The following is a 26,365-nucleotide window of genomic DNA, read 5'->3' as shown; positions in this document are numbered from 1 at the left end:
TCGATTATTTATGGGAATTTTGAGTAAACCCGGTAACCTAATTTATCTAACTTGTGTGTTTAAGGAGACAAGGAAAAGAAACAGAAAAAGGGAAAGACTGTGCCACTTATTTTGTTGTAAAAATAAGTGGCACAATCTTGAGTTTAGTTGGCAAAGTGTATATATATTAGCACAAGTTTGCATTCTATTGATCTGTTTAATTTAAATTATAAACAGTCAGCTTCATTTAGCATTATCTTTGAAACAGCTGAGCACACATCAGAGAGCGCTACATTATATTTTATAAATTTACTTTTTTATATTATTTATTTTATGTATTCATGTTATGTTTTTTAATCTGCATATCACCACAAAAAATACATGCCCCATTATTAACAGAGCACCATATATGGTGTCCATTATAATATTAACTCATCTTAATCCATGTAGTTGCTTTGGAGTACAAAGGCTTACTTGTGTTAAATAAATTCAAGGAAAAAAATGTATATATATATATATATATATATTAATTTTATGTTTCTGTTTATCCTTTTGAGTAAGCTAAGAATGAAAATTACAGACTAGAAATTTTGATTTTAACTGTACTTATTAACCTTGAACAAATTCTCTAATTTTTTATAAAGAATTCCATGAAATATATAAACATAATTAATAAGAGATGTGTGCTTTTTTATGCTATATATTTCTACTTGCTTAATTTTTCAAATTAAGGAAAAATATGCAATCTGATAATAGATTTTTTTTTTCAAATATTTTTCTTATTAACTTTGTACCATGTGTCAAGTGTAAAGAGAACACAAGGATTCTTGTTTGTTTGTTTTTTTTTTTTTAATTATTAGCGGGATTTTTCAAAACATGGATAAAATTTATTCATTTTACCTTAAAAAACTATTCTTTTTTCCTATTTTTCTAATAATTGGCCCAGTCTTTAACGTTTACTGGCCACATCAGTTTATTAGAAAATTTTTGTACCTAATTAAGGATTGGGATAAAGTAATGTGGAGGGGATGTTTTGTTTTATTATATTATTTTTTTTATTATATTATTTTTAAATAGTAATAGCATTGATTTTTCACAATGCAAAAATTAGTGACACAGTCTAGAGTTAGGTCTTCAAAGTGTATATATTAGCATAGGTTTGACTCCTGTTTCATTCCATAAAATTTTTGTTTTCCTTTTTTAGCTTATCACCTTTATACTGTTGTTCCTCGACTTTTAAAATTTGTAGATCAGTTGACCAACTGGTATGTAAGAATGAATAGAAAAAGACTAAAGGTAAATGTTATTTTTTATTTCTTAGCAGTTTTGAATTTTTGAGCATAGAATAGTAGCTACATTTTCCACAGTAATGACACAGATCATAAAAGACTTGTTGTGGAATTGTTTACAAGCATGCACACAATTTATTGAATCTGTTTCTAGCTGACTAAGGAAGTTAAGTTTGTGCAGAGAAGCTAGGTTCCCCCTCCCTCCAAGTTTTTTCTTCCTGTAAATAGTGACATTAAGTAAGCTTCTCAGAGTGGCTTTTTCACATATAGATATCCTAATTCATACAGTTTAGGATAATCCACCTCGCAGATTTTGAATAATACTAAAGGATTTGGATAATAAATCTCTAATAGATATAAAATCATACCTGGAAGATATGGGCTTAATGATTACTATAGGTTGTTTCCAAAAAAAAAAGAAGAAAATAAGGAAATCGAATGAAAGAACTAAAAACATTAGTTTGAAAATTTTAAAGAAATGTCTTCACACTTCTTCTATCCAGTTATCAACAATGAAATAAAATATTAAATGAAAAAAAAAATCACTAATGTCATTGTTCAAATAGCATAGCGGTATTTGTAAGAGAGAAAGAATTAATAAACTGGTAAGAGATCATATATCTCTGCTATGAGGAATGATAGGATGTGCATTTAAATTTTTTTTAATTTATAGTCTTTATTTTGGCTATGAATAATTGTTGTTTAAAGAAGGATTATTAAAAAAAAAATGTATAAAAAATGTGATGCAAAAGCATGGGATAATTTCTAAAAAAACTACCTCCTGGAAATGGAGATGTCTGTTTTAAGGTTGTAGTAGTACCTGCCTAAATAAAACTTATTTCATCCCTTCAAGCAGTGAATATGGGGAACAATATTGCACATGAAGAGATTTTCATAATGTAGTTTGGCGTTCTGAACTAAATTTCTTAAGTATGACTTTGAATACACATTAGAAGTGTGTTATTCAAATTCTTAGTGTAGCTCTCCTCACAATTTAGATCTGGGGTCCCCAAACTTTTAGAGAAGCGGACCACATATGAATTTTTTGGAATATTTGGCAAGCCACAGAAAATTTCTAATTACTGAAAACTACATTCTCTGTATTCTAAAGTTATGCAGAGAGACAAATTTTATAAAATTTGTTTCTCTGTATTGACATTTTAGAGCAACCAAAGTCATGTGGACAGGACAAGGTCATTTCAAAACTGGAAATGGGTTTTTGGTTGTTTTTTCTGGAAGTGACCAAGTAAAAGAACATGGTGTCTCTGTCATTTTCAATAAGGAATGTTCAAGGTCTCTTCTTGGATACAATCCTATTAATAATAGAATGATGACAGTTAGACTTCAGAGCCAGCCAGTAAATCTCACAGTTTTAGTTGTATATGCACCGACATCAACATCCACAGACGAAGATATGGACATTTATTATGAAAATCTCCAGTCAGCTCTTGATCTGGTAAGGATGTTTTGATACTCATGGGTGATTTTAATGCAAAAGTAGGCAAGACAGTTTCTTCTAGTCTGGAATGTGGTAGGTTTGGTCTTGGCACTAGAAATGAGTGGGGTGAAAGTTAAATTGAATTTTGTCATATGTAACACGTGCTTTCAGCAGCACCTGAGAAGGCTCTACACATGGAAATCTCCTGATCATAAAACAAGGAATCAGATTGATTATATCCTTATGCAGCAAAGGTGGCATTCCAGCGTAATCACCACAGAAACACTTCGCAGAGAAGATTGTGCCAGTGATCATCAGCTACTCCACACACACACACACACACACCAAAGGTCACTGGTTTGAATCCCGCCTTGGGCTTGGATCAGAGTACTGCAAAAACCTTGGGAGGTGCATTATGGCCACAGAAACCGATGCGCCAACAATTACAAAAAAAAAAAAAAAGCTACTCCACATCATTCTCAAGCTGAAGCTGAAAAAGATCATGAATAAGGTTTTTCCTAGACAATTGGAGGTAGAAAATATTCCAAACAATTATATGCTTGAAACAGGCAATCGTTTTCAAGCTCTAATGGAACTAGATGACGATATGCTGTCTTAGGAAATGTGGGAAAATACAAAAAGCGTTATTAAGGATTCAGCAAATAGACACAAATAGGCACAAAAAGAACTGCAAAAGCCCAGGGTGTACAAGGAAACGAAGAGTATCAGGAACTAAGAAAAGTCATCAAGCTTTGTTTAAGCCAGGACAAACAGTATTATATCAATCGAAAGAGCAAAGAAATCGAATACCACAACAAATGAAACAACACTAAAAAGAAGTATGATGTAATTAAGTCCTTAAGACAAAAGTTCCAACCAAAACTTAATATAATTAAGGACTCTAAAGAGGAAATTTTAACAGAAGAGAACACAATCAAAGGAAGGTGGAAAGAATTGTGAGCAGCTCTTCTGAGCATCTGCTGCCACTAATGGTCTTCCACCCCCTTTTCAAGAGTGTGATCACGAACCAGTTTCACTGAAGAAAGAAGTCAAAAAAGCCATCAGAGAACTAACATGTGGAAAGTAACCTGGAATTGATGAAATCCCAGCAGAATTGATTAAAGCTACAGGTGTGAAGGGCACAGAGTTTTTTCATAAAATTATTGTAAAAATTTTGGAAATACGATGGTGGCCATCAGATTGTAAGAAATCAATTTTCATCCCTTTACCAAAAAAAGGAGATCTGAAAATTTGCTCAAATTACAGGACTATTAGCCTAATTTCTCACACTAGCAAGATTCTTCTTAAAATCATATTGAACAGAATCTCAAGAAAACTTGAAGAAGAAATGCCAGAAAGGCAAGCAGGTTTCAGAAGGGGTAGAGGAACCAGAGATCAGATCTTAAGCCTACGACTGATTATTGAAAAATGCAAAGAATTCAATGTTCTAGTCGTTTTGTGTTTTATAGATTATGCAAAAGCATTTGGTTGCGTTCAACATGAGAAACTATGGGAAACTATGACTGTTATGGGTTTCCCAATCCACATAATTCAGCTTATTAAGCTACTGTACCAGGAACAGGAAGGAACTGTGAGAACGAACATGGAAAACATGGACTTTTTCACAATAGGTAACGGTGTCAGGCAGGGCTGTATTTTGTCACCTCACCTTTTTAATCTTTATGCTGAAGATATCATGCGTGAAGATTTAGAGACTGGCATCAAAATTGGAGGACTGAAGATAAGCAACTAAGCAACCTTTGTTATGCAGATGATACTGTGCTAATTTGTAATTCTAGGGATCATCTTAAAGAAACTCTGAGGAGAGTATGTGAAGCAAGTAAGAAAAAAGGATTGTTTCTGAATGTGTGTAAAACTAAAATTATGGTGATTGGTGATAATCTCGTTCCAGTAAAGTGAAGGTTAATGGGCAAGATATCGAAGAAGTTGATGAATTTGATTACTTAGGGTCAAGAATAAATAAAAATAGTGACTGCTCAAACGATGTAAAGAGACGACAGGCAATTGCTAAAATGTTGGTTGCTGATCTGATAAAATTATGGAGAGATCATGATCTGCCCCTGAAGATGAAGCTGAGAATCATTGATTCCTTAATTTTTCCAGTTGCCACTTATGGATGTGAAGGATGGAATCTGAAAAGAGTTGACAGGAAGAAAATTGAGGCATTTGAATTGTGGTGTTACAGAAGAAGAATACTGCATATTTCTTACTTGGATAGAAGAACAAATGAGTGGGTATTGAATAAAATTGGCAGGCCTAAAATTCTTCTTCAATAGCATCAATAAAAGAAAACTCAAGTTTTTTTATCATATAGCAAGAAGGGAAACCTTTCTGTTGAAGAATATAATGGAAGGAAAAACAGAGGGGAAGAGATGCAGAGGAAGACCTGCAACTAGGTGGAAGGATGGGATCAATGAACTTCTGGGCACGACACTTTGCGATGCTGCTCGTATAGCACACGATCAATGCAGTTGGAAGAATTTGTTGGTGGCCACAACAGCTCCTCAGGGAACTATGTGAATGGAAGAAGATATCTACAGATTCAAAAATAAATCAATGGATATGTAATATAAAATATGCCAGTTGTTTGTATCAAATTTTAATTATTACTTATTTATTTTACTAATTACAAAAATACAGTCAGTAATACAACAAAATTATAATTAATGCATGAATGTGGTTATAGAGTGCAACTAAGTTTCGTAATATTGGGTTTTAAAGTACTAGTTCAAATTCGTAAAAAATCATGTAAATACGGGTCCGTTAGACATGATCATATTTTTGATTTTATATATATTTTTTTGAAAATAAATATATAAAATGCTCACATATACATATACTTCTGAAAATTGATGTAACCTTTCTTGCAAAATTTTTAATTTTTGGATAATCTGATTCAGATAATGTTGAATAAAATTGAATTAGATTTTCATTTTTAAATATTGTCTTCGGTGCATCATTAGATTGAAGATCCACCAACTCTAATTGAAAATTCTCATCGACATCACTGATGGGTATGTCAAATGAATTTTTAAAAAGTTCTTTGAGCACCTTTGAATTATTTTTAAAATCAGAAAATCTAGCCACAAAATTTTCGGTGGAAAAATTATAGCTAGGCATATTTTTAGATTATTGCAATGTGGAAAATGTGAAAAATTATTCTGAAGTATTTTGACTTTTAAATAACTCCAGTTTTGTTTCAAATGCTTTGACACTATAATACAATTCATTGACAAGTTTGTTTTGTCCTTGTAGTTTCATATTAAGAAAATTCAGGTGTTCACATATATTTTTGAAAAAGGCAAGGTTCCACAACCATTTGAGATTGGACAGTTCCAGAACAGGCTTCAATTTTTCATTCATAAATTGATCTATTTCTATCCTGAGTTCAAAAAATCGCTTCAACACGTGACTGCGACTCAACCATCATATTTCAGTGTAGTACAACAAATCACCATATTCAGACAACTCTTGCAAATAAAATTACTGTTAATATTAACAGTTGACATGACTGAATCTATGAAGCTGACCCATGAATCCAACTTTAGTACCAACCATATTTTTAGCACCATCCGTTCTGACTGCTGATAGCAAATCCTAATTCATTTTGAGGCCATCAATTGCTTCTGACACACTCAGAAATATATTTTCACCTGTTGTTGTAGTATCTTTCAAGCTTTTTAATCTAACTGGCTTTTCAGTTACTGCAAAATTTTGATTTACACCTAGGATATAAATTAGTATTAAACTGTATGGTTTGTATTTTCACTCTCATCAATTGCTATTGAAAAATATGTGAATTCACGAACTTTTTCTATGAGTTGATTATGAACATCGGCTCCTAAATCTTCAATTCTTCTTGTTACAGTTGATGAAGATAAAGTTACAGATGCAAAATTCTTTACTTTCTCAAGACATACTTCTGCAATTACCAAACAAATTCATTTTATAAAATTCTCCATCCATAAAGGCCTTTCCTTCTTCAGCAATGATTTGGGAGGCTTGAAAACTAGCTCTAACTGCAGATAAATTTTGATGAGTAAAAGTTCTAATCTTCTGTTGTTGACTTAGAAAAGTTTGGGTTAATTCTTGGAGTTTTTTCTGCTACAAAGCTCCTGAAATTTATCGTAATTTGAGGCATATTTTGTGGTGTAGTGACATTTCACATTATATTCCTTGAACACGGACAAAGCTTCATTGCAAATAAGATGTGTGCAAGTATCATCGAGCAGTGCAAAAAAAAAGTAATTAATTGGCCACTGCTCATTAAAAACACGACACTCAGCAACAACTTTTCTTTTTTTTGACATCAACTTTGACATGATTTTTATGGGATCACTGGAATAAAAAAAAAATACTTGTGAATATTGAAGTAAGCACTGATGTGTCTTAAGATTTTATGAAATATTTTAACATAAAGATTATTATTATATTCATATCACTCTCATATCATATGAAATTAATAATATAGTTTATAAACTACATTATTATAATATAGTTTAATAAGGTGACATTTCTTGTATCTTACCAATACCATCATCAGACCATGCTGTGGGGAGAACAGAAAGGGCTACAAATTTGAATATTTTAGGATATTACAGTTACAATTACCCATAATACTATTGCAATTACCAATGTTACAATTTGCAAGTTATGATTCTAAAGTATTGAGTTTTGAATTGCTGTTACATTAGAAAACAGGAAATCTAAGGTAATACAAAGAGATTAAATTCGTACTTGCCGACAGCCTCCTTTTGCCGATGCTACCAGAAACTTTATGTGCATACAGGCTGCCAGCAGTTAATTTATAGCAGAGGGATTAACTCCATTAACCAATAGGATAGTGTCATGTTTTTATCCTGGATCCAGGGTTCTTGAATAGTAGAAGTCAGGGATGACCTTTACTCCCATACTCTAAACATCAGGGGTCATGTGCAGGCTGGTTCTTACCAGTACCGATCATCAGACCATGCTGCTGCTGCTAGTGCCAGGTTTTATCCTGGATCTGTGATTCTTGTATAGTGGAAGCCTAGTGTGACCTTTGCTCCCATGCTCTGGACATCATGGTTGGTGTGCATGCTGACAAGGGATTAGGAAATCCCTAATTACTGTCTCTAATGCCTGTTGCTATTTAATGACAGGGTCAAGATTAACGGATTATTTTAACGATGTTTCAAAGAATGGCTTTGAGTGGAAATAACAGAATTAATATCTAACAGGACTAAGCTGACGACACAGAGGCACAAACAATATTAATCAACCAACGATCTAATTGAAATATCTGCGGGCCGGATATGGCCAGTGGGCTGTAGTTTGGGAACCCCTGAGATGAGATACAACAGAAGAATTCCATCTGTTTCCAGCACATCCAAAAGGATCCCTCATGATTCTTTTTTTGATTCTTTTTTTTCTAGCTAGACCAATTCTGTGCTATCATTCTATCATTCTTCTCAAATGAGGTGCTAACAATCCTATCTTCCTTATCTGGAGCATTATCATTTTGAAGCACTAATAAATTATACCATGTGTTTTCATAACAGAGAGGATATACTTACTAGTTGTAGAAACAACAGTGTGGGTAGGTCTACGACAATAGTGACATCAGATAAGAGAAGAGCTGGAGTAGAAGGGGTTATGGACAGTAGGAAATCTGTACATAGCAATCATAACATTTTGAAGAAATAGTTTAGTTTCAGTGGTGTTTACAATTACTGGTTCTGGTGTCATAAATTCTTTGTGTGTGAATTAGAAATGTCACTTGGGATTTTTTTTTTTAATGGCATCCCTTTTAAAAAACATCTGTTTTTGACTGCCCGTACAAGGTACAGTTGCCGAGCCTTCCAGTGCTGAAAAGCATCACATTCTCTTACATGCCAGTGATGACTGCTGCTCAGTAAGCATTTTAGTTGAAAAAAATTAAGAGAAAGAGAGCTAGAGATCTGAGAATATTAATATTCATAGCAATACAGTTATTAAAAATTATAGTATTAAACTTTCTGAAAATTTTTAACACTATCAAACACTTTTCAGCATAGAGATGGATCAGACTGTCTCCAATGAATTACAATCATTATGGATCAGACTGTCTCCAATGAATTACTCTGTTTATTTTAAGTGGGTGCTGTCAGTAAGCTGCAATTAGTTATTTAAGGCGCCTTTGATTTTTCTATGGCTACACTTCCTTGCATTGGCATAACTCTAATTATAGTGAAACTCAATTAGACATTCCTGCCAATTAAATACTCAAATTTAATTGGCAGGAATGTATAATCATAAAAGCAAAATTGAAAAATATATAGGAAAATTAGGAATCTTTGTGCATACCAACCTGTGTGTTTTAATGTCATAAAATATTTGCTAGTATTACTGATATATTCATAAATATGTCTAGAGAAATGATAATATAAAGTAAACAGGATCACATGATGCAAATTAAAATACAATAGCTTTAAATAATAATTACTTAAAGTAATATTGGCTAATTATGCCATTTGGATATTGTTTAACACCTATGGGTCAATAAGAGGCTTGAATAACTTAAAAAAAAATTAGGTATGATGCATTTCCATTAGGATTCCACTAGTTGGCAACATTGCCAACTAGTGTGTTCACATCATTGTATCATTTAGTTGTAGCTAAAGTATCATCTCTTGGCTTAACAAGGGATTCTTGTAGTAATGTGGTCACTATATACAAGTTCTACTGAAACTTGAATGGTCTGAATATATGGCTCCTTCTGCTGCCTTACTTTTATACCCCAGATTATCATATTCCTTATGATAAGCATGTATTACTTTATAAAGTTTTTCATTTTTATATACTTTGTTATTGTTCATTGGTTATAGATAAATTCTAATTACATGCATGTATATTAGGGAGAAGGAGATAAGGATGATTGTTGTGCAGCTCTGAATACACTCTTTGGTGTGCTGTACACTTTAATAAAGATAATGGTAAGTTCATATGTAATGTGATTATTATTTTTCAATAAAAATTGTAAAATCTCTGAAGTCTACTCATTTTTCTTTCTTTTTTTTTTAAACTTAACTGAATTCAGTGGTGAAACTGGGCCTCATTCATCAGAACGTCATTCTAGTTGATAATTTTACCTTTTAAATTAACTGCAGAGCATTCTAATTGTTGAACTTCCCAAAAAAAAGTGTTTCCAAAATGTTGAAAAGGTCATTACCAATTGCAAATTCATGAACATTGATATTTAATCATGTTGTCCAATGAAGCAGAGCCAATGAAAATTGGTATGATATGGGATATAAACAATATCATGTGTTTGTTTACTGGAGAAAAGAAAATCACAATACCCTACATTGAATTTTATGTCTTGCTGTTTGCAACTGCTATTAATGAACTTACACATTTTAATATGTTTTGTCATATACATAAAGGAATAAACAGGTAAATAATAATATTCATCTAAACAAGAAACCATTTTTCTCCAATAATAATAATAATTGAGGGGAAAAAAAGCACATTCTGTACAATAATTAAACATAAAACAAAACGTAGTGAATTTTAGTAACAGACTGATCAGTCAACATGCTAGTTTTGGCAACATATTGTTTATTATTACTATTATTAGTAGTACAGGCAGTGAGGGAAAATGATGCAAAGAAACAAGCTCATAGATCACCCAAAAACATATCAACCCCAGAGTAACGTATCCTATAACATTGAAGACTACTGTACAAATTGGAGCAGTATGGCATTAAGGGCAAGTTTCTACAATAGATAAAAGGATGGTTGAGTGGGAGAAGACAGAGAGTGGTTATCAGTGGATACTTCTCTGTGGACTAATGTTATTAGTGGAGTCCCCCAGAGTTCAGTGTTAGGCCCATTGTTGTTTTCAATATTTATCAGTGATATTGATTAAGGTATATCAGGGTTAATGTCTAAGTTTACAGAAGACACGAATGCTGGCAGGCTTGTTAATGACACTAATGATAGTACGCTACTGCAACAGTATCTGGAAAAGTTGAGCAGATGGGCAGAGAGGTGGCAACTGAAGTTTAATATTGACATATGTAAAGTACTGCATATGGGTAGCAGTAACCTCAGAGTGACATATCAACTGGGTACTATACTCGGGGTATTGGAGTATAAAAAGGACCTGGGGGGTAATTGTGCAGTTGGATATGAAGTTTTCTGAGCAGTGTAGATAGGCTGCAAGAGTAGCTCATGGTGTCTTATCAATGATATACAGGAATTTTTCTAGCAGGGATAAGGGGATGATTGTCCCCTTGTATAAGGCAATGGTCAGGCCACACCTTAAGTACCATATATAGGTCTGGAGGCCTCATTTTAAGAAAGATGTAGAGCTGCTGGAATGAGTACAGAGAAGGCAACAAGATTGGTGAGTGGAACAAAAGGTTGGTGTTACCAAGAAAGGCTTAAGTTCTACGAATTGCAGCTTCTGGAGACTAGGCACCTGCGAGGTGATCTAATTGAGGTGTATAAGGCCTTGGACGGTTTGAGCGAGCATAATGCTGATGGGATTCTTCCTTTTGCTCAGATTACTCACTTGAGGGGACATAAATTCAAATTGAGGAAAGACAATTGTAGAACAGATGTGCAAAATTTTGCCTTTAGCCAGTTCATAGTTGGAACAAACTTCCATCTGTTGTAGTGAAGGTCAGCAACTTAAATAAGTTGAAGGCAGAACTAGACAAACATTTGGAGTGATTAGATGGGTGAAATGGGTTGGTTTTTTTTTGACTGATGCTATACTGACCATTTGTGTCCATTGGGGTATGTACCTACCCCAACCAAGTTCAACAAATAAATTCTATAATTTTTACTCTATCAAGAGAGCTGAAACTCGCTATAGCTGGGGCCAGAACTGTTTTCTTCGATTTTTCCACTTCAATTTTCAGAAATTTCTTTTCAGTTTCGCGCATGCGACAAAAATGTGACATCAAGTGTGCATTTTTTTATTAAGCCTTTTACAGTTTTTTTTTTTTTTTTTTTTTTTTTTCATCCCCGCCCTAACCAACCTAGGGCTTATGAAACAATATCTGATTTGTTTGTTGTTTAGAGAGAGCATGCATCCCTGTTTACAAAAGGGAGTTATGTTTATGTTTGGCTTGAGAACGCTCCGTTCCGGCATTGCATCATGTCTCCATACAGCTTTAACAGAAGGCAAAAAAAAAAAAAAAACAAACAGGAGCTACTGTTTCTCCGGGTGATCCCGGAGTATAAACAGAAAATTTGTTTGTTGGAATGCTGCTCACCAATTATCAACTCTTTTACTGTCTACTAATTTACATTGTGTTCAGATGATCCGCTTTGGGAAAATTCGCAAGTGCTACATCAATTAGGAGCAAGAACCGTTTCCCCCAACATAACAAATTACTTTAGGTACAATAAAGGACTACTGATGATTTTACTGGAAGGAATTTCCACAATAAAACATGTACAGGGCTAAAACATGCGGCCACTCGAAAGAAAGTAACCGTAGTCATTTGCATTCAAGGACAAGCTATACAACGATGTTTGAAATTTATAATGCAGTTCACTTGCTAATATGTCCAGAGGGATTATTGCAAAATATTGTTCCCTAAAACAATTACAAAAGCAAAGCAAAGTGGGGTTTTTTTTTGTTTTTTTTTTATCAAATGTGCACTGGACCAAAATCAGACTTATTACCACTTTGGCATCCTAGGATGAAGCTGACTTAGATCTATAATGCAAAATGTTGTAATAGGGCAATAATGCAAAATATTTTTTCCTAAAGCAATTACGGTAAAGCAAGCATTTTTTTTATCAAATGTGTACCGAACCAAAATCGGACTTCAGCATCCTAAAACTTCATCATCAGCATCTTCATCATCATCATCTTCATCAGCATCCAAAACTTCAGCATCCTAAGATGCCTAGAATAATGCAAAATATTGTTCCCTAAAACAATTACAGTAAAGCAAAGTGTTTTTTTTTTTTTTTTTATCAAATGCACACCGGACCAAAATTGGACTTATTAGAACTTCAGCATCCTAGGATGAAGCTCACTTATGAGAACTTTAGCATCTGTTGTGAAACTGAATGCAATAAAGATATAGACTTATTAGAACTTTGGCATCTGCAATGAAACTGACTTATTAGGACTTCAGCATATGTGATGAAAGTTACAGCTCTGGACCTTTGACAATCTCCTGGCCTTCTCCCCGCCAAAAGAGTATTTTTATTTCTTTCTCTTTGTCTCTTTTTTCTCTAGAGTTGGACTAGAAAGGGTGAACTCCCTCCCCTAAGGAGTTTTTTACCCCAAGTGAATGAAGGGAACTGGAAATTTCAGGAAAATTAACCCTGTTTTCCTTCATTCGGTAATAGTTACTCTGTCAGTGCAAGAGAAGTGAAATTACATATGCAGCTCAGAATGAAATTCAATCATCCAAACGTATGACACTTTATGGTGAATTTTTCCTGCATGTGTGTGTGATGATGAAAATAGAATTTTTCCCTTGAAATTTTTTGAGGGTATCAAATGCATATCAAGGAAATATTGAAGTATTCAGTAACAATTACTTACAATTTCCCAATCCGTTACTCATATCGTATTTTTTTTCTTCGTTTGCACACTGGGTAAGATGCACGCGAAGTTCCTCCAGCATCAGTTTTTGAAAGTTTATAACACAGCTACCAATAGAAATATTTTCTTGAAATTTCGTTAGAAGATCAAATATACATCCAGGAAACTGCTGTTCCGATATAGTCCTCTAAAAACAATTACAATATAGCAAACTTTTTTTTTTTTTTTTATTAAATGCACATTGTAGTGATCAGTTTTACACTAGTTTTTCTCATTTCTGTTGTGGCTTCCAATAGATGAATTTCCTTGATTTTCAGTTAGTAGGTACAATATATATTGAAGAAAGGAATGCAATCTTTTTTCTTTTTCAAAAACAATTGTTGCGATACTTTTTTTCTTCTTTTGCACACCAGTTTTAAAAGTTTATAACGTGGCTATCGATAGAAATATTTTCTGGAAATTTCGTTAGAAGATAAAATACACATTTAGAAAACGTCCTACCCACCAATGTTGTTGGCTACAACAATTACATAAAGAAATAAAGCAAAATATTCTTAGAAAGTAAAAATGCATAATTAATGTTAGAAAATAATAATGCAAAATATTATAATAAGGCAATAATGCAAAATATTGTTCCCTAAAACAATTACAGTAAAGCCCAGAGTTTTTTTTATTATTATTATTATTATTATCAAATGAGCATTGTGTGTTATCAGTTTTAGTTTTTTTTTTTTATTATCAAATGAACATTGTGTGTTAACAGTTTTTTTTTTTTTTTTTTTTCCGTTTCCACTGTGGCTTCCAATAGCTGAATTTCCTCAATGTTGTGTTAGTAGATACAATACATATTGAAGAAAGGAAATATGATATTTTTGTTTTTCAAAAACAATTCGTTGCAATTCTTTTGTACAACAATTACGTAAAGCTATAATGCAAAATATTGTTCGAAAGTAATGATGCTCAACTGTTTGTTTTCCAAGAAAGTTGCTTACATTTTTATTTTCTCCTTGGATCACCTTGGTAACACTAATGACGTAAGCTTGGCCAGTCAATTATGGCTCCATGTGTGTATTGATTCATTTCAGCCAGCGGCGGCACAATGACATGCAAAATTCAAACGAATTCAGTGACGTGTTAAATAATCAAAGTGAGCGGCCGCTGTTTTTTGCAGTCATAATTACATAAAATATGTGATCATGCATTTTTGCTGTTTTCGAGTGAATTAATAGTTTTTGCTGCAATATAAAGGAGGAAATCAAAGAATATACTTCTGTTTATATATATATATATTGAGAGTTTCAGTTTTGTAAATTGAGTAGAAATTATGGAAATGATTAGTTTTTTTTTTTTTTTTCAGGGGGCCAATTTTCAAGTTAGGGTTAAAAATCTAGGCTTAGGGGGACAAACTAGGACCGGGCTAAGCTTGCTTTCTTGCCTAATATGTCTCTACTAATACTGAAAAGAAAAAAAATAGTTCCTACCTAATCTGGCGCCTCCGTAGCCAGGTGGGCAGGAGCAGCAGTGCGTAGCACACACTTCTTGGTTAGACCGGGGTTCGAGCCCATGACCACCAAATACAGAGAATGTGGAAAGGTCAGGAAATGACCACCGCATATCCCTGGAGCAATATTGCCTTAGTTGCTAATGCTCCTAAAAACCAAATAACAAACAAACCTACCTAATCTGTCTATCCCCTCTAACAACATGTCTAATTCTTTCTTAAATTTATTCAAAACCCACTTCCACAACACCAGAAAGAATTGCAATGAAGTGTTTAAGTCTTAAACACTTCATTTGGGTCTCCATGTAAGTGTTCAGTTTCAAAGCAGTGCAATTTGCAGAACCAAAGCTTTTAGTGGTAAGCATAAACCCTTTATTTTCTTGACTAATCTGGTTGTTCTTCTCTGCACCCATTCTAAGAGCTCAGTCTTCTTAAAATGAGGATTCCCGACCTGTATGCAGTACCGAAGATGTGGAGTAATCTTTGCCTTATACACTAGGATCCTCCTGGCAGTTCCTGTATGTGCATCGAGATACTTCCATGAGCTGTTCTAGTAGTAAATCTGCACCGCTCAGAAAACTATCAGACCATACATACGATGCCAGACAGCTGGGATATTATTCCAAGATTACTACTATCTATGTGCAGTATGTTGAATTTGTCAATTTTAAACCTCAGTCGCCACTTCTCGGCCAATAGTATTCCTTGATTCCTGTCGTTGACTTAGGCAATAAGGTTGATATGCCTTCATCAATATCATTAATAAATATTATAAACAGTAAGGGACCCAGCACTTAACTCTGAAGGACTCTACTAACATTGGTCTAAGAAGAGCAGTGTCTATTTATAACTACTGTCTTTTGCCACCTAACTGTCCCTTTATCCATAGGAGTAACTTGCCCTTAATGCCACACTACTCCAATTTGTATAGCAGTGTTTCTTGTGGAACAGTATCAAAAGCTTTGCTCTAATCTAAATATATGGTGATAAAATCATTAATTTCCTTTGTTACTTCATCATAGTAGGTAATCAGATTGGTTAGACACAATCCCTGCCCTAACAAATCCATGTTATGATTTCCATATAATTCCATTCATGTTAAGATAATCCTGCAATACTCCTTTAACCAATAATTCCATTATTTTCCATGGAACAGAAGTTAAACTAACAGATCTATAATTCCCCAATTTGCCCTTTGATCCCCTTTTGTGAATATGAGAAGCATCTGCACACCTCCAGTCTATAGGAATCACCCCTGAATCCAAGGATGCACTTCTGATTATGGCCAAAGGTTTGCTGCTTGTTTTAATGTAACTTGTAGGTCTCATCATTCCCAGATGCTTTGTTTACTTTGAGCTTCAGCAATTTCTCTTCCAGTTTCTTCTTGACTATAATAAAATCGTTTAGCTTCCAGTTATGACTCTGTACTTCTAGTGTTTCCATCTCTAAAACCTTCTTTGCAGGTGCATGCAGATGAAGAATATTTATTCAGTCTGTTAGTAATCTGAACATGATCATTCTTTGCTACTTTGCTTTGCATTCTTAGCAAGAGACATGTTATAATTTGCATTAGCTTGCTTAACTCCTTTTGTACTTACTGTAGGTTTCTGTGTCCTTTGCTAATTTATAAACATCTCGTGCATTTTTCTTTTCTGCCACTAGTCTCATCAGTTTATCTGACACCCATATAGGTCTAAAGACTATTTCTTCCACATGAAGAGATTGACTGTAAGACATCCCTCTATAGAGTAAACAGGGCTTTTAAACTGTTAGATGGCTGGCCACAGAGGTTTATTAACACTGCAAAAAGCTGCTAATAACAAAACAAAGGCTGCAATATAGACAAGACTGAATTTTTCCCCCCAGGAAGATGACATCATTAGAATTAGAAACTGATTTTTTCGGCTTCAATGACACTTGAATCTTTGATGGAAAGGAGACTCTCCTTCCATGTTAACCTCTATAGGCTATCATGGAAGAAGATTCCATTAAGTAATGATCTTTTTAGCTAAAGGTCATTAAAATTTGTCATTTTACTGTGTTAATTACATGTATTTAATAATGTCAGCATAAATTATTTACTAATATAAAATGCTCAAATAGTCTATAGTACTCTATTATAAAATATGCTCTTTTTTTTTTTTCATGAAAAAATCCAACTTACAATGTTATTGAAACAATTTAAACCTTTAACGTGCTTCATATACTTAATGATTGTTTTTGTGGAAAAAATTATGATCATTAAGGGACCACTGTATATCACTTTTTATTGATATTTTCTTTTGAACCAATAAATATGTGGTGAGCGGCTATAAAGAGAATATGTACAGTTTTATTGCCTGCATTATAGTGAAATATTGATTCCAGCTATATTATTAACTTGTAATTAATTCATTTCTTTTTAAACTAATGAAGTTTTTTGATTTATTTCTCCATTTAACATTAACATAGAAAAGTAAAACTAACTCTTTCCCCAACCATATTAAAACTAAGGTTATATGTAATAATTTGGTTTTACTTTCCCAGATATACCCTTAAGCTAATTGCTTAAATAAAAGCACCATATGAATAGGATGTCGAAGACAAAATGGACACAAAATAAACATGCTGCTCTAATTGTGAAAGTATAAACAGAAACCAAATTAATTATTTTTTAATTTTTTCTTGAATTGTAAATTCTGTTGAATAAGATTTTCATTCATAGGCACCATTCACACCTTATCTCAGTGAAATGATGTACCAAAACATGAGGCATCTTCTTCCAGGAGATATTAAAGATGATGTTAACAGTATTCATTATTTGCCTTACCCACATTCACAGTAAGTAATTATTCTGTGCTGTATTGTAATGTGTTTTGTAGAGAAAGAAATAAAATAATATTCTTCAAGTTATATTTTGAATTACATTTAATTTATTCTGTTTTTTGGTCTGCAGAGTACATATCAAAATGCTACCAATTTCTGTCTTCAAAATTAGCATGCATTTGGAAAGATTTAAATCTCATTAGTGATATAAGAAAGCTCTTGGTGCCTTTTCAAGGATTCCCCCGCTCCTAGGTTTTTCATTCCGTAAACAGACAGAACAAGTTAGAAGGTGGTAGATGACTTTCATCAACCGGTGAAATACCACCACCACTTTGCTTATTGGAGGCTTGAAGTGGTGAAAGCCATGTTTAGTCTCTAGAGCAAAGTTTCCGGCATCCCCCTCCCCCCATACTTCTCCTTCAACCCATGCACGGTACTAAGTACTATAGGTTTTGATACCTTTCATGTTTGGGGTTTTCATAAAAAAAAAAAAAGTGAATTTTCAGAAGACATAATATTATCAGCCATTTTCAATCCACTGCAGGATGAAGGCCTTTCCAGCAACTTTCCAATTCCTTCCTTTTTGTGCAATGGCCATCCATTTACTACCACAAACTCGTGAATTTCATATGTCCATCTTCGTCGTTGTCTTCCAGGTTTTCTTCTAGCTCCCCTTGGGTACCATTCTGTTATTCTCTTAGTCCATCTGGCATCATGTCTTCGAGCTATATATCCTGCCCAAGACCATTTTAGTTTTGATAAAACTGTACTTTACTTTAGTTTGCTGCCTAATCCATGTGTTTCTCTTCTTATCTAACAGTGTGATTCCCAATATAATTCGTTTGATTCTTCGCTGTGTAGTTCTCAACGTCTCTTCTGTTTTTTTTGGTGAGTGCCCAAGTTCCATAAGTCATGGTGAGTAGTATACATTGGTTCATTATTTTACATTTCAGACAAATTGGGATATTGCTCCTCAGTACGTGACCATATTTCCTGAATGCTATCCATCCAAAATTTATTCTTCTCTTGACTTCCAGCATTATTACAGCTTATCATTATTATAGCTAATGACTTTTTCCAGATAAGTATATGACTCCACCTTTTCAATTACTGCTCCTATAATCATTATATTCCTTTCTATGGCATACTTGTTCATCATTACTTTTGTTTTAGCCATATTCATCTTTAGTCCAAAATCCTTGCTAACTCTGCATAACTGATTAAGATTTTCCTCTAATTCTTTGGGATCTTGGCTTATGACCACAATGTCATCTGCAAATCGTAAATGGTTTAGGTACTCTTCATTCACACTGACTCCTTTCTGCGACCAGTCTAATCTTCTGAAAGCTTCCACAAGGCAGCAGTAAACAACTTCAGAGATATTGTGTCTTCTTGTCGAACTCCTTTCTCAATTTTAAATTTGCTACTGTCTTTGTCTAGTCTAATAAAGGAGGTAGCGTTCTCATATATTTTTTTTTTAAATCATAATATATGGGGTATCTATATCTTGTCTTTCCAGTGCCTGAAACATTGCTTTATGCTGTATGGAGTCAAATGCCTTTTCATAATCCACAAATGCCAGGCATAATGGTGTTTTATATTCATTTGCTTTCTCCATTAACTGTGATATTATGTGAAGGTGATCCATAGTTGAGAATCCTGTCCTAAAGCCAGCTTGTTCTTTCGGTTGATTCTCATCAAGTATTCTTTCTAATCTGTTAGTAATGACCCTTGTGAACAACTTGTTGAAGTGGGATAACAAGCTAATTGGTCTATAATTTCCAATTTCTGATTTATCTCCTTTCTTATGCAGCAAAACTATGATTGCATTATTCCACTCCTTAGGCAACACACCTTTTCTAATCCATTTTTGGAAGAGTCTTGCCAGTTTTTGTGCTATGTCTCTTCCTCCCAATTTTAACAACTCTACAGTAACTTCATCTTCCCCTGGGGCTTTTTGATCTTCATTTTCATCAACGCATATTCTGCATCATCAGGAAGGATATCAGGTATGTCATATGTGTTACTAATTTGCAATCCATCTTCCCCACTGCTGGCATTATTCCCTCACTCCTTGTATAATTCTCTGTAGTAGTCTTCTGCTATTTGAATTATGCCTTCTCTACTATTTATAAGTACACCATCGCTATTCTTCAGTTTCAGTATCATTTGTCTTTCTGTATTACTGCTAATGGCTGCTGATTTAAGTCCTTTGTTTTCCCTTAATGCTTGTTCTACATTTCCTTTGTTATGTCTTCTTATGTCCTCTCTAAGTCTCTTTCTAATGGCTTTGCATAACTCAGTATACTCAATTTTCTCCTTGTTAGTGTTTATCTTGCTCTTCATTTGTTGTCTTCGGTTCATCATGACAATTGTTTCTTGATTAATTTTTTCTTTGGATTTCTTTTTACCTATTGGTTTCTTGGGCTTTATCACTTTCAGAAAGTTGTAATATTCCTCTTCAATATCTTGATCGTGAGCAGTCTGCAGAAGCTCAAATTTGTTCTTAAGTTCCAGTACATACTGCTTTTTCTCCTCTTCTGTTATCTCAAAGACCTATTACATATTATTTACTCGAGTCAGTTTTTTCCTTTCTTTTGTTACATCTATATCAGGTGTGCATTTTACCATTCTGTGATCACTTCCAACATTTACCTTGTTCAGGACGGTAATATCATTCACGATATATCTTCTGTTAGTGAGGATGAAGTCTATTTCATTAGTTGCTAATCCATTTGGGCTCTTCCATGTCCACTTTCTCTTCACCCTTTTCTTGAAAAAAGTGTTCATTACTGACAACCCTCAAGATTCTGCAAATTCCACAAATCTTTCACCAATTCCAGTACAGGTCACTGTTGAACAAAAGCCGAGAATTAGGGTTGAATTTGAAAGTGTCTGCAATTCTGCCCAGACACGATAGAAGGGAGTATATGATGAGAGCCTTGTCAATCAATTCGGCCCTGGAAAGATTGTGCAAGGCTCAAGGGGTAGAATTTTTTTCAGCCTGGACTGTACTTGTTAACAGGAGAGATTGCTTCTATAGGGATGGGATACACTTAAATAGAAAGGGTGCAAGAATATTTGCTGATGCTATCGAGGCAGTGTTAGGTGGGTCGGAAAACTGCTAGCTTGGGGGGAGACAAAGACCAATAGATTGACAGTAGCCACTGGCAGAGGTGAAAGAGATTCTTGCACTGCTTCTATTAGAATGAGCAGAAGCCTGAAAAACAAGATCCATGGTATTTCAGAGACTGCTGGGAGCCATTGCGGTACAAGTAAACACATGGGTTGTGTTAGGGTAGCTAAGAATAGAAACAGGTGCAGGTATACTTGCGTGTACACCAATGCTAGGAGTTTAGTAAATATATTTGATGAATTTGAGGTATTGCTCAAAACATCAAAGGCAGATATTGTTGGGATATCAGAGACGTGGTGTCACACAGATATAAGGGATGCAGAACTGCAATTTGGGGAGTACAACGTCTACAGAAAGGATAGACGGGATAGGAAGGGGGGAGGGGTTATGCTATTAGTTAAGAAACACATAAAAACCAAGGAAGTGAAGCCAGTCGACATCGCTGGACAGTGCAGTGTTGAGTCAGTTTGGTGTGACATAAGCATTGGGAGATCAAAATTGAGAGTAGGAGTGTGCTATAGGCCTAATGACTCTGATGAGTATAATAAGGAACTGTACAGGGAAATAGAGTGGGCCAGTAAATCAGAGAGTCTTATAATGGGAGATTTTAATTTCCCAGATATTGACTGGAATTTGGGGGCTGGTTACTCACACACTAGCAGGGCTTTTGTGGATTTATTGGATGATTGTTTTCTACATCAGCATGTTCGGGAGGCAACTAGAGGGAGTAATACTCTTGATTTGATTATCAGCAGTGATTCTTCATGCATTAAGAATCTGCAGATAAATGAACCACTAGGTGGCAGTGATCACAGTGTGCTGAAGTGGGATTTACTGAAAGAGGTAACTACCATTAGGGGTAAAGGGAAGGGTTATTGCTTCCGTAAAGGCGACTACGATGGACTGAGACAGTATTTAAATTCTATACAGTGGGACCAACTGATGATGTTACCAACAGCAAATTCAAAATGGGAAGCATTCAAAGAACTTATCTTGGAAGCTACTAGGCTTTACATACCAACTAAGAAATATTGTTCAAGGTTTAGGCCAAAATGGATGTCAGATGAACTAATGAGGCATATGGCAGAGAAGAAAAATGCATGGGATACTTACAAATTAACACATGACACAGAAGCCTATGATAGATACAGGTTGATATGCAACCAAGTTACAAAGGAGGTTAGGCAAGCAAAGGCAGATTACGAGAAATCCTTGGCAAGGGATGCAAAGAAAAACAGCAAAGAGTTCTTTATTTATGTAAACTCTAGAAGGAAGGGGATGAATCAGATTGGTCCACTTGATATTGATGGGTCAACTGTTGATGATCCTGCTCAGGTAGCTAACAAACTAAATGAATATTTTGCATCGACATTCACACATGAGGAGTTATTCAGCAAGGGGAATGCCAGAGGTGTATTCAACTCTAGCAGTAAGCTACAGAATCTTGAAATAACTGGGAGTAAAGTGGAGGAGAAACTGTTGAAGATAAACACAAGAAAGGCACCCGGGGTGGATGGGATCTATCCAGTTATATTAAAGGAGGCAGCAAAGGAAGTAAACAAACCCTTAGCCATAGTTATGAGAGCTTCCTTGGACTCAGGGGAGGTACCCATGGACTGGAAATGTGCAAATGTGACCCCAATTCACAAAGGAGGATCAAAGGCTGAAACAAGTAATTATAGACCTGTGAGCTTAACTTCTGTTCCAGGAAAATTAATGGAGGCACTGGTGAAAGAAGCACTGCAGGATCATTTAGACAAGACTTCAGTTATAGCTCAGACACAGCATGGTTTTGTTAAGGGGAAGTCTCGCCTGACCAACTTGATTGGATACTATGATGCAGTCACAAAAGAGCTGGATGCAGGGAATAACTTTGATATTATATACTTGGATCTTAGAAAGGCTTTTGATACTGTTGCACATGGAAGACTGCTACACAAATTGGAGCAGTGTGACATTGGAGGCAAATTGCTGCTATGGATAAAGGGGTGGGTGAGGGGGAGAAGACAGAGAGTGGTAATCAATGGACACTGCTCATCGTGGACTGATGTTATTAGTGGAGTCCCTCAGGGCTCAGTGTTGGGTCCATTGTTGTTTTCTGTATTTATAAATGATATTGATGATGGTATATCAAGCTTAATGTCCAAGTTTGCAGATGATACAAAGGTTGGCAGGGTTGTCAAGGACACTACTGACACTATGCTGCTGCAACAGGATCTGGAAAGGTTGAGCAGATGGGCTGAGAGGTGGCAAATGACGTTTAACATTGACAAATGTAAAGTACTACACATGGGAAACAGCAACCCCAGAGCAACGTATCAACTCTGTGGTACTACACTAACAGTGGTAGAGAATGAAAGGGACTTGGGGGTGATTGTGCAGGCAGATATGAAGTTCTCTGAGCAGTGCAGACGGGCTGCAAGAGTAGCTCATGGAGTATTGTCAATGATATACAGGAATTTTTCCAGCAGGGATAAGGAGGTGATTATTCCATTGTATAAGGCAATGGTCAGGCCACACCTAGGTCTGGAGGCCTCATTTCAAGAAGAATGTAGAGCTGCCGGAACGAGTACAGAGAAGGGCAACAAGATTAGTGAATGGAACAAAGGGGTGCTCTTACGAAGAAAGGCTTAAGTTTTGCAAATTACAGTGTCTGGAGACTAGGCACCAGCGAGGTGATCTGATAGAGGTGTATAAAGCCTTGAATGGTTTAAGCATGCTCAGTGCTGATGGGATTCTTCCTCTAGCTCAGGAAAATCACCTGAGAGGGCAGAAAGACAGATGTAGGATAGACGTGCGGAAATTTGCCTTTAGCCAGCGGGTGGTTGGTTGGTGGAACAGAGTGCCATCCCTTGTGGTGGAGGTTGATAGCCTAAATAAGTTTAAGGCTCAGCTGGACAGGTATTTTGAACGAACAGAGGGGTGAAGTGGAAGTGGGGTTTTTTTTTTTTTTTTTGGCTGATGCTGCATAAGCTTGCTTTCTTGCATAAAATGCCTCTACTAATGCTAATGCTAATTCCAAAATTTCCTATAGTTCCCCTTTCTGCGCTGTTTTGTCTCTTTCCAACCTTAGCATTAAAGACCCCCATAATGATAGTGTGGTGGGTTTGCTGCTCATCTAGAAGACTCTCAATTTCGGTGTACATTTCTTCAACCTCTTCATCATCATCATCATCATGGCTCGATGTTGGTGCATAAATAATTATATGTATTATGCCTTGTGGCACAAATGTCTTCATACTAATTCAGAACATTCAAACCATCTTAACCATAAATAAAATAAAAAGACAGCTCACTCTTTTGTTATTACATTCTTCTAGACTATATTGTTTCTCTTTGGCTGTTTTTTTTCTTCATGCACAATTGTCAAAATCCCCATGCATTGCTTCTTTAAGTCTGTTAAACCACTGGAATGGTGTATGTCAGTTTTACACTTCCTAATTTGGCTAATTTTGGAAAGCAGTATTCCCATAAAGTAATTCTCTCATGCTTGGAAACTTGTAGATGTTGTTGAAACAAAGTCACAGGATATAAGTATGAAGATTTTCAATGCATCTCATTGCATTTCAGTTTTAAAATCATCAAAAATGCTATATGTGAGAATTGGACTGAGGTGCATTGTCCATGTACATTGATAGTTGCTAATATGCTGGATATTTTTTATTTTATTTTTTGACACTATGAAAGAAATGTTATTCAGCATGTCAAGAAATGATTGCCCATTCTGGTAAAACTTGAGCCTTCATGATTTTGTGTGTTGTATGCTCCAATCAAACTGGTTGTTGAAATCACCAGTGCAACTTCGTTTTTTTTTTTTTTTTTTATTACATACTAGGTTACTATAAATCGTCATCACTTATATGGTCAATTAGTTACCATTAAAAATTTAAAAGTATGGATGAGTTAACATGAAAAATGATATTAATATAATAGCAATAGCCATATAATAATAAAAGGAACAAATAGCGACCATCGTGGGAGGGAATAGATGATGAGAGCCTTGTCGATCAATTCGGCCCTGGAGAGATTGTGCAAGGCTCAAGGGGTAGAATTTTTTTCAGCCTAGTCTGTGCTTGTTGACAGGAGAGACTGCTTCTACAGGGAAGGGAAGGGATACACTTGAATATAAAGGGTGCAAGAATATTTGCTAATGCTATCGAGGCAGCGTTAGGTGGGTCAGAAAACTGCTAGCGTGGGAGGATACGAGGACTAATAGATTAACAGTAGCCACTGGCAGAGGTGAAAGTGATTCTTGCACTGCTTCTATTGGAATGAGCAGAAGCCTGGAAAACAAGATGCAGGGTATTTCAGAGACTGCTGGGAGTCATTGCGGTACAAGTAAACACATGGGTTGTGTTAGGGTAGCTAAGATGTCAATTAGTTACCATTAAAAAGTATGGATGAGTTAACATGAAAAATTATATTAATATAATAGTAATAGCTACATAATAATAAAAAGGAACAAATAGCGACCATCCTGATCACCATGTCCCCACCAACATGATGCCAAATAGGCTACATAAGAACCTAGCAGCAATAGGCCTCTCAGAGAACAACTGCAAGGAACTCCAGAAAGCCACAGTCCTGAGCACCTATAGAATAGTCAGAGTTCCTTGACCAGTAATAGTAAACATGAAAACCACCTCACACACCTGATAGCGGTACCTGATACAGGATGGAAAAACTCATAAAAGAGATAGATAAGAAAGAGATATGATGGTAATATCGAGTTGAGTTTTTGTTGTTAATTCCTTTAATACAGTGAAAATAATCAAGGCTGAAAAAAAATGCATTTAAAAAGAGTTAAATAAATAAATAGTTTCATTCAGTTATAAGGAATACATGCACAGTGTGTTTTAAGATTTTAAAATTAAATATGGTACTAAAATGCATACTGTAATTAGAAGCTGTGGGGGAAAAAATACTATATACTTAAAATGCTTTACAACAGAAAAAATGTTTTCTGTTGTAATGTTTTCCTTTTCCTACATTTTATTTCTGTTTATATCGTGGTTTTTTTTTTTTTTCATTTTAGTAAAGGTAATCGAAAGTAGCCATCAAGGGAAGTATAGTTTCTGAGAATTTGTTGTAATCTCATGTGACATGAAATAAATCTGTTTTTCTTGATGTACTGCTCTAACACTTCAGTTGTCTGAATTTTGCTAGTGGTTACATTAGAATCCAAATCAACAAAATCTGAAAATTGCTATCCTGTCTGCTGCTGATCCTTAGTCAACACTACTTGCACTGTCATCAGGTTTGATGAGCATTTCTTTGATTTTTAAGTATTAGAACTTATAGGACCATGAGTGGTATAAAGGTGAGAAGACAGAAGATACTTGTTGACATTATACTTGAATTTTTGTAGATTGCAATTTTCAGGAAAAACATGTGGAGCAAGAAGAAAAGCTTGGTTCTGTGAGTTTGAAGTTGGACAATAAAACGATGCTGACTAGTTGTGCAAACGTTCGGACTGGTTTGGAAGAGAGAGAGACCGAGAATTATAGAAGCTAATTCAGAAGAACAGCACCCATGGAAGTATCTATAGAAAAGGCATGCAGCAGAAAAAGAATGTCTCTGAGACAGAGAATGTAAAGACTTTGTTAGAGATCAGTCATTAATCATTAATTAACCAAATTGCTCTCTTTTGAATGGAATC

General features: G+C 35.0%; 1 protein-coding gene across 2 annotated transcripts in view; it reads left to right on the top strand.

Moving 5' to 3' along the window:
- IleRS (Isoleucyl-tRNA synthetase) overlaps positions 1-26,365 on the top strand; it is a 430,056-nt gene that overhangs the window by 274,638 nt on the left and 129,053 nt on the right. For both annotated transcript variants that reach the window (XM_090381523.1, XM_090381522.1), the window contains exons 20-22: positions 1,184-1,275; positions 9,603-9,680; positions 17,470-17,585. In XM_090381523.1, coding sequence (XP_090237649.1) covers positions 1,184-1,275; positions 9,603-9,680; positions 17,470-17,585 — 286 coding nt within the window. The remainder of the gene's footprint in view (positions 1-1,183; positions 1,276-9,602; positions 9,681-17,469; positions 17,586-26,365) is intronic.

The sequence above is a fragment of the Mastigoproctus giganteus genome, chromosome 9 (genome assembly GCF_048544385.1).
Source record: "Mastigoproctus giganteus isolate SK-2022 chromosome 9, ASM4854438v1, whole genome shotgun sequence".
Classification (NCBI taxonomy): Eukaryota; Metazoa; Arthropoda; class Arachnida; order Uropygi; family Thelyphonidae; genus Mastigoproctus; species Mastigoproctus giganteus.
This window is presented reverse-complemented; position numbering and strand designations above follow the sequence as displayed.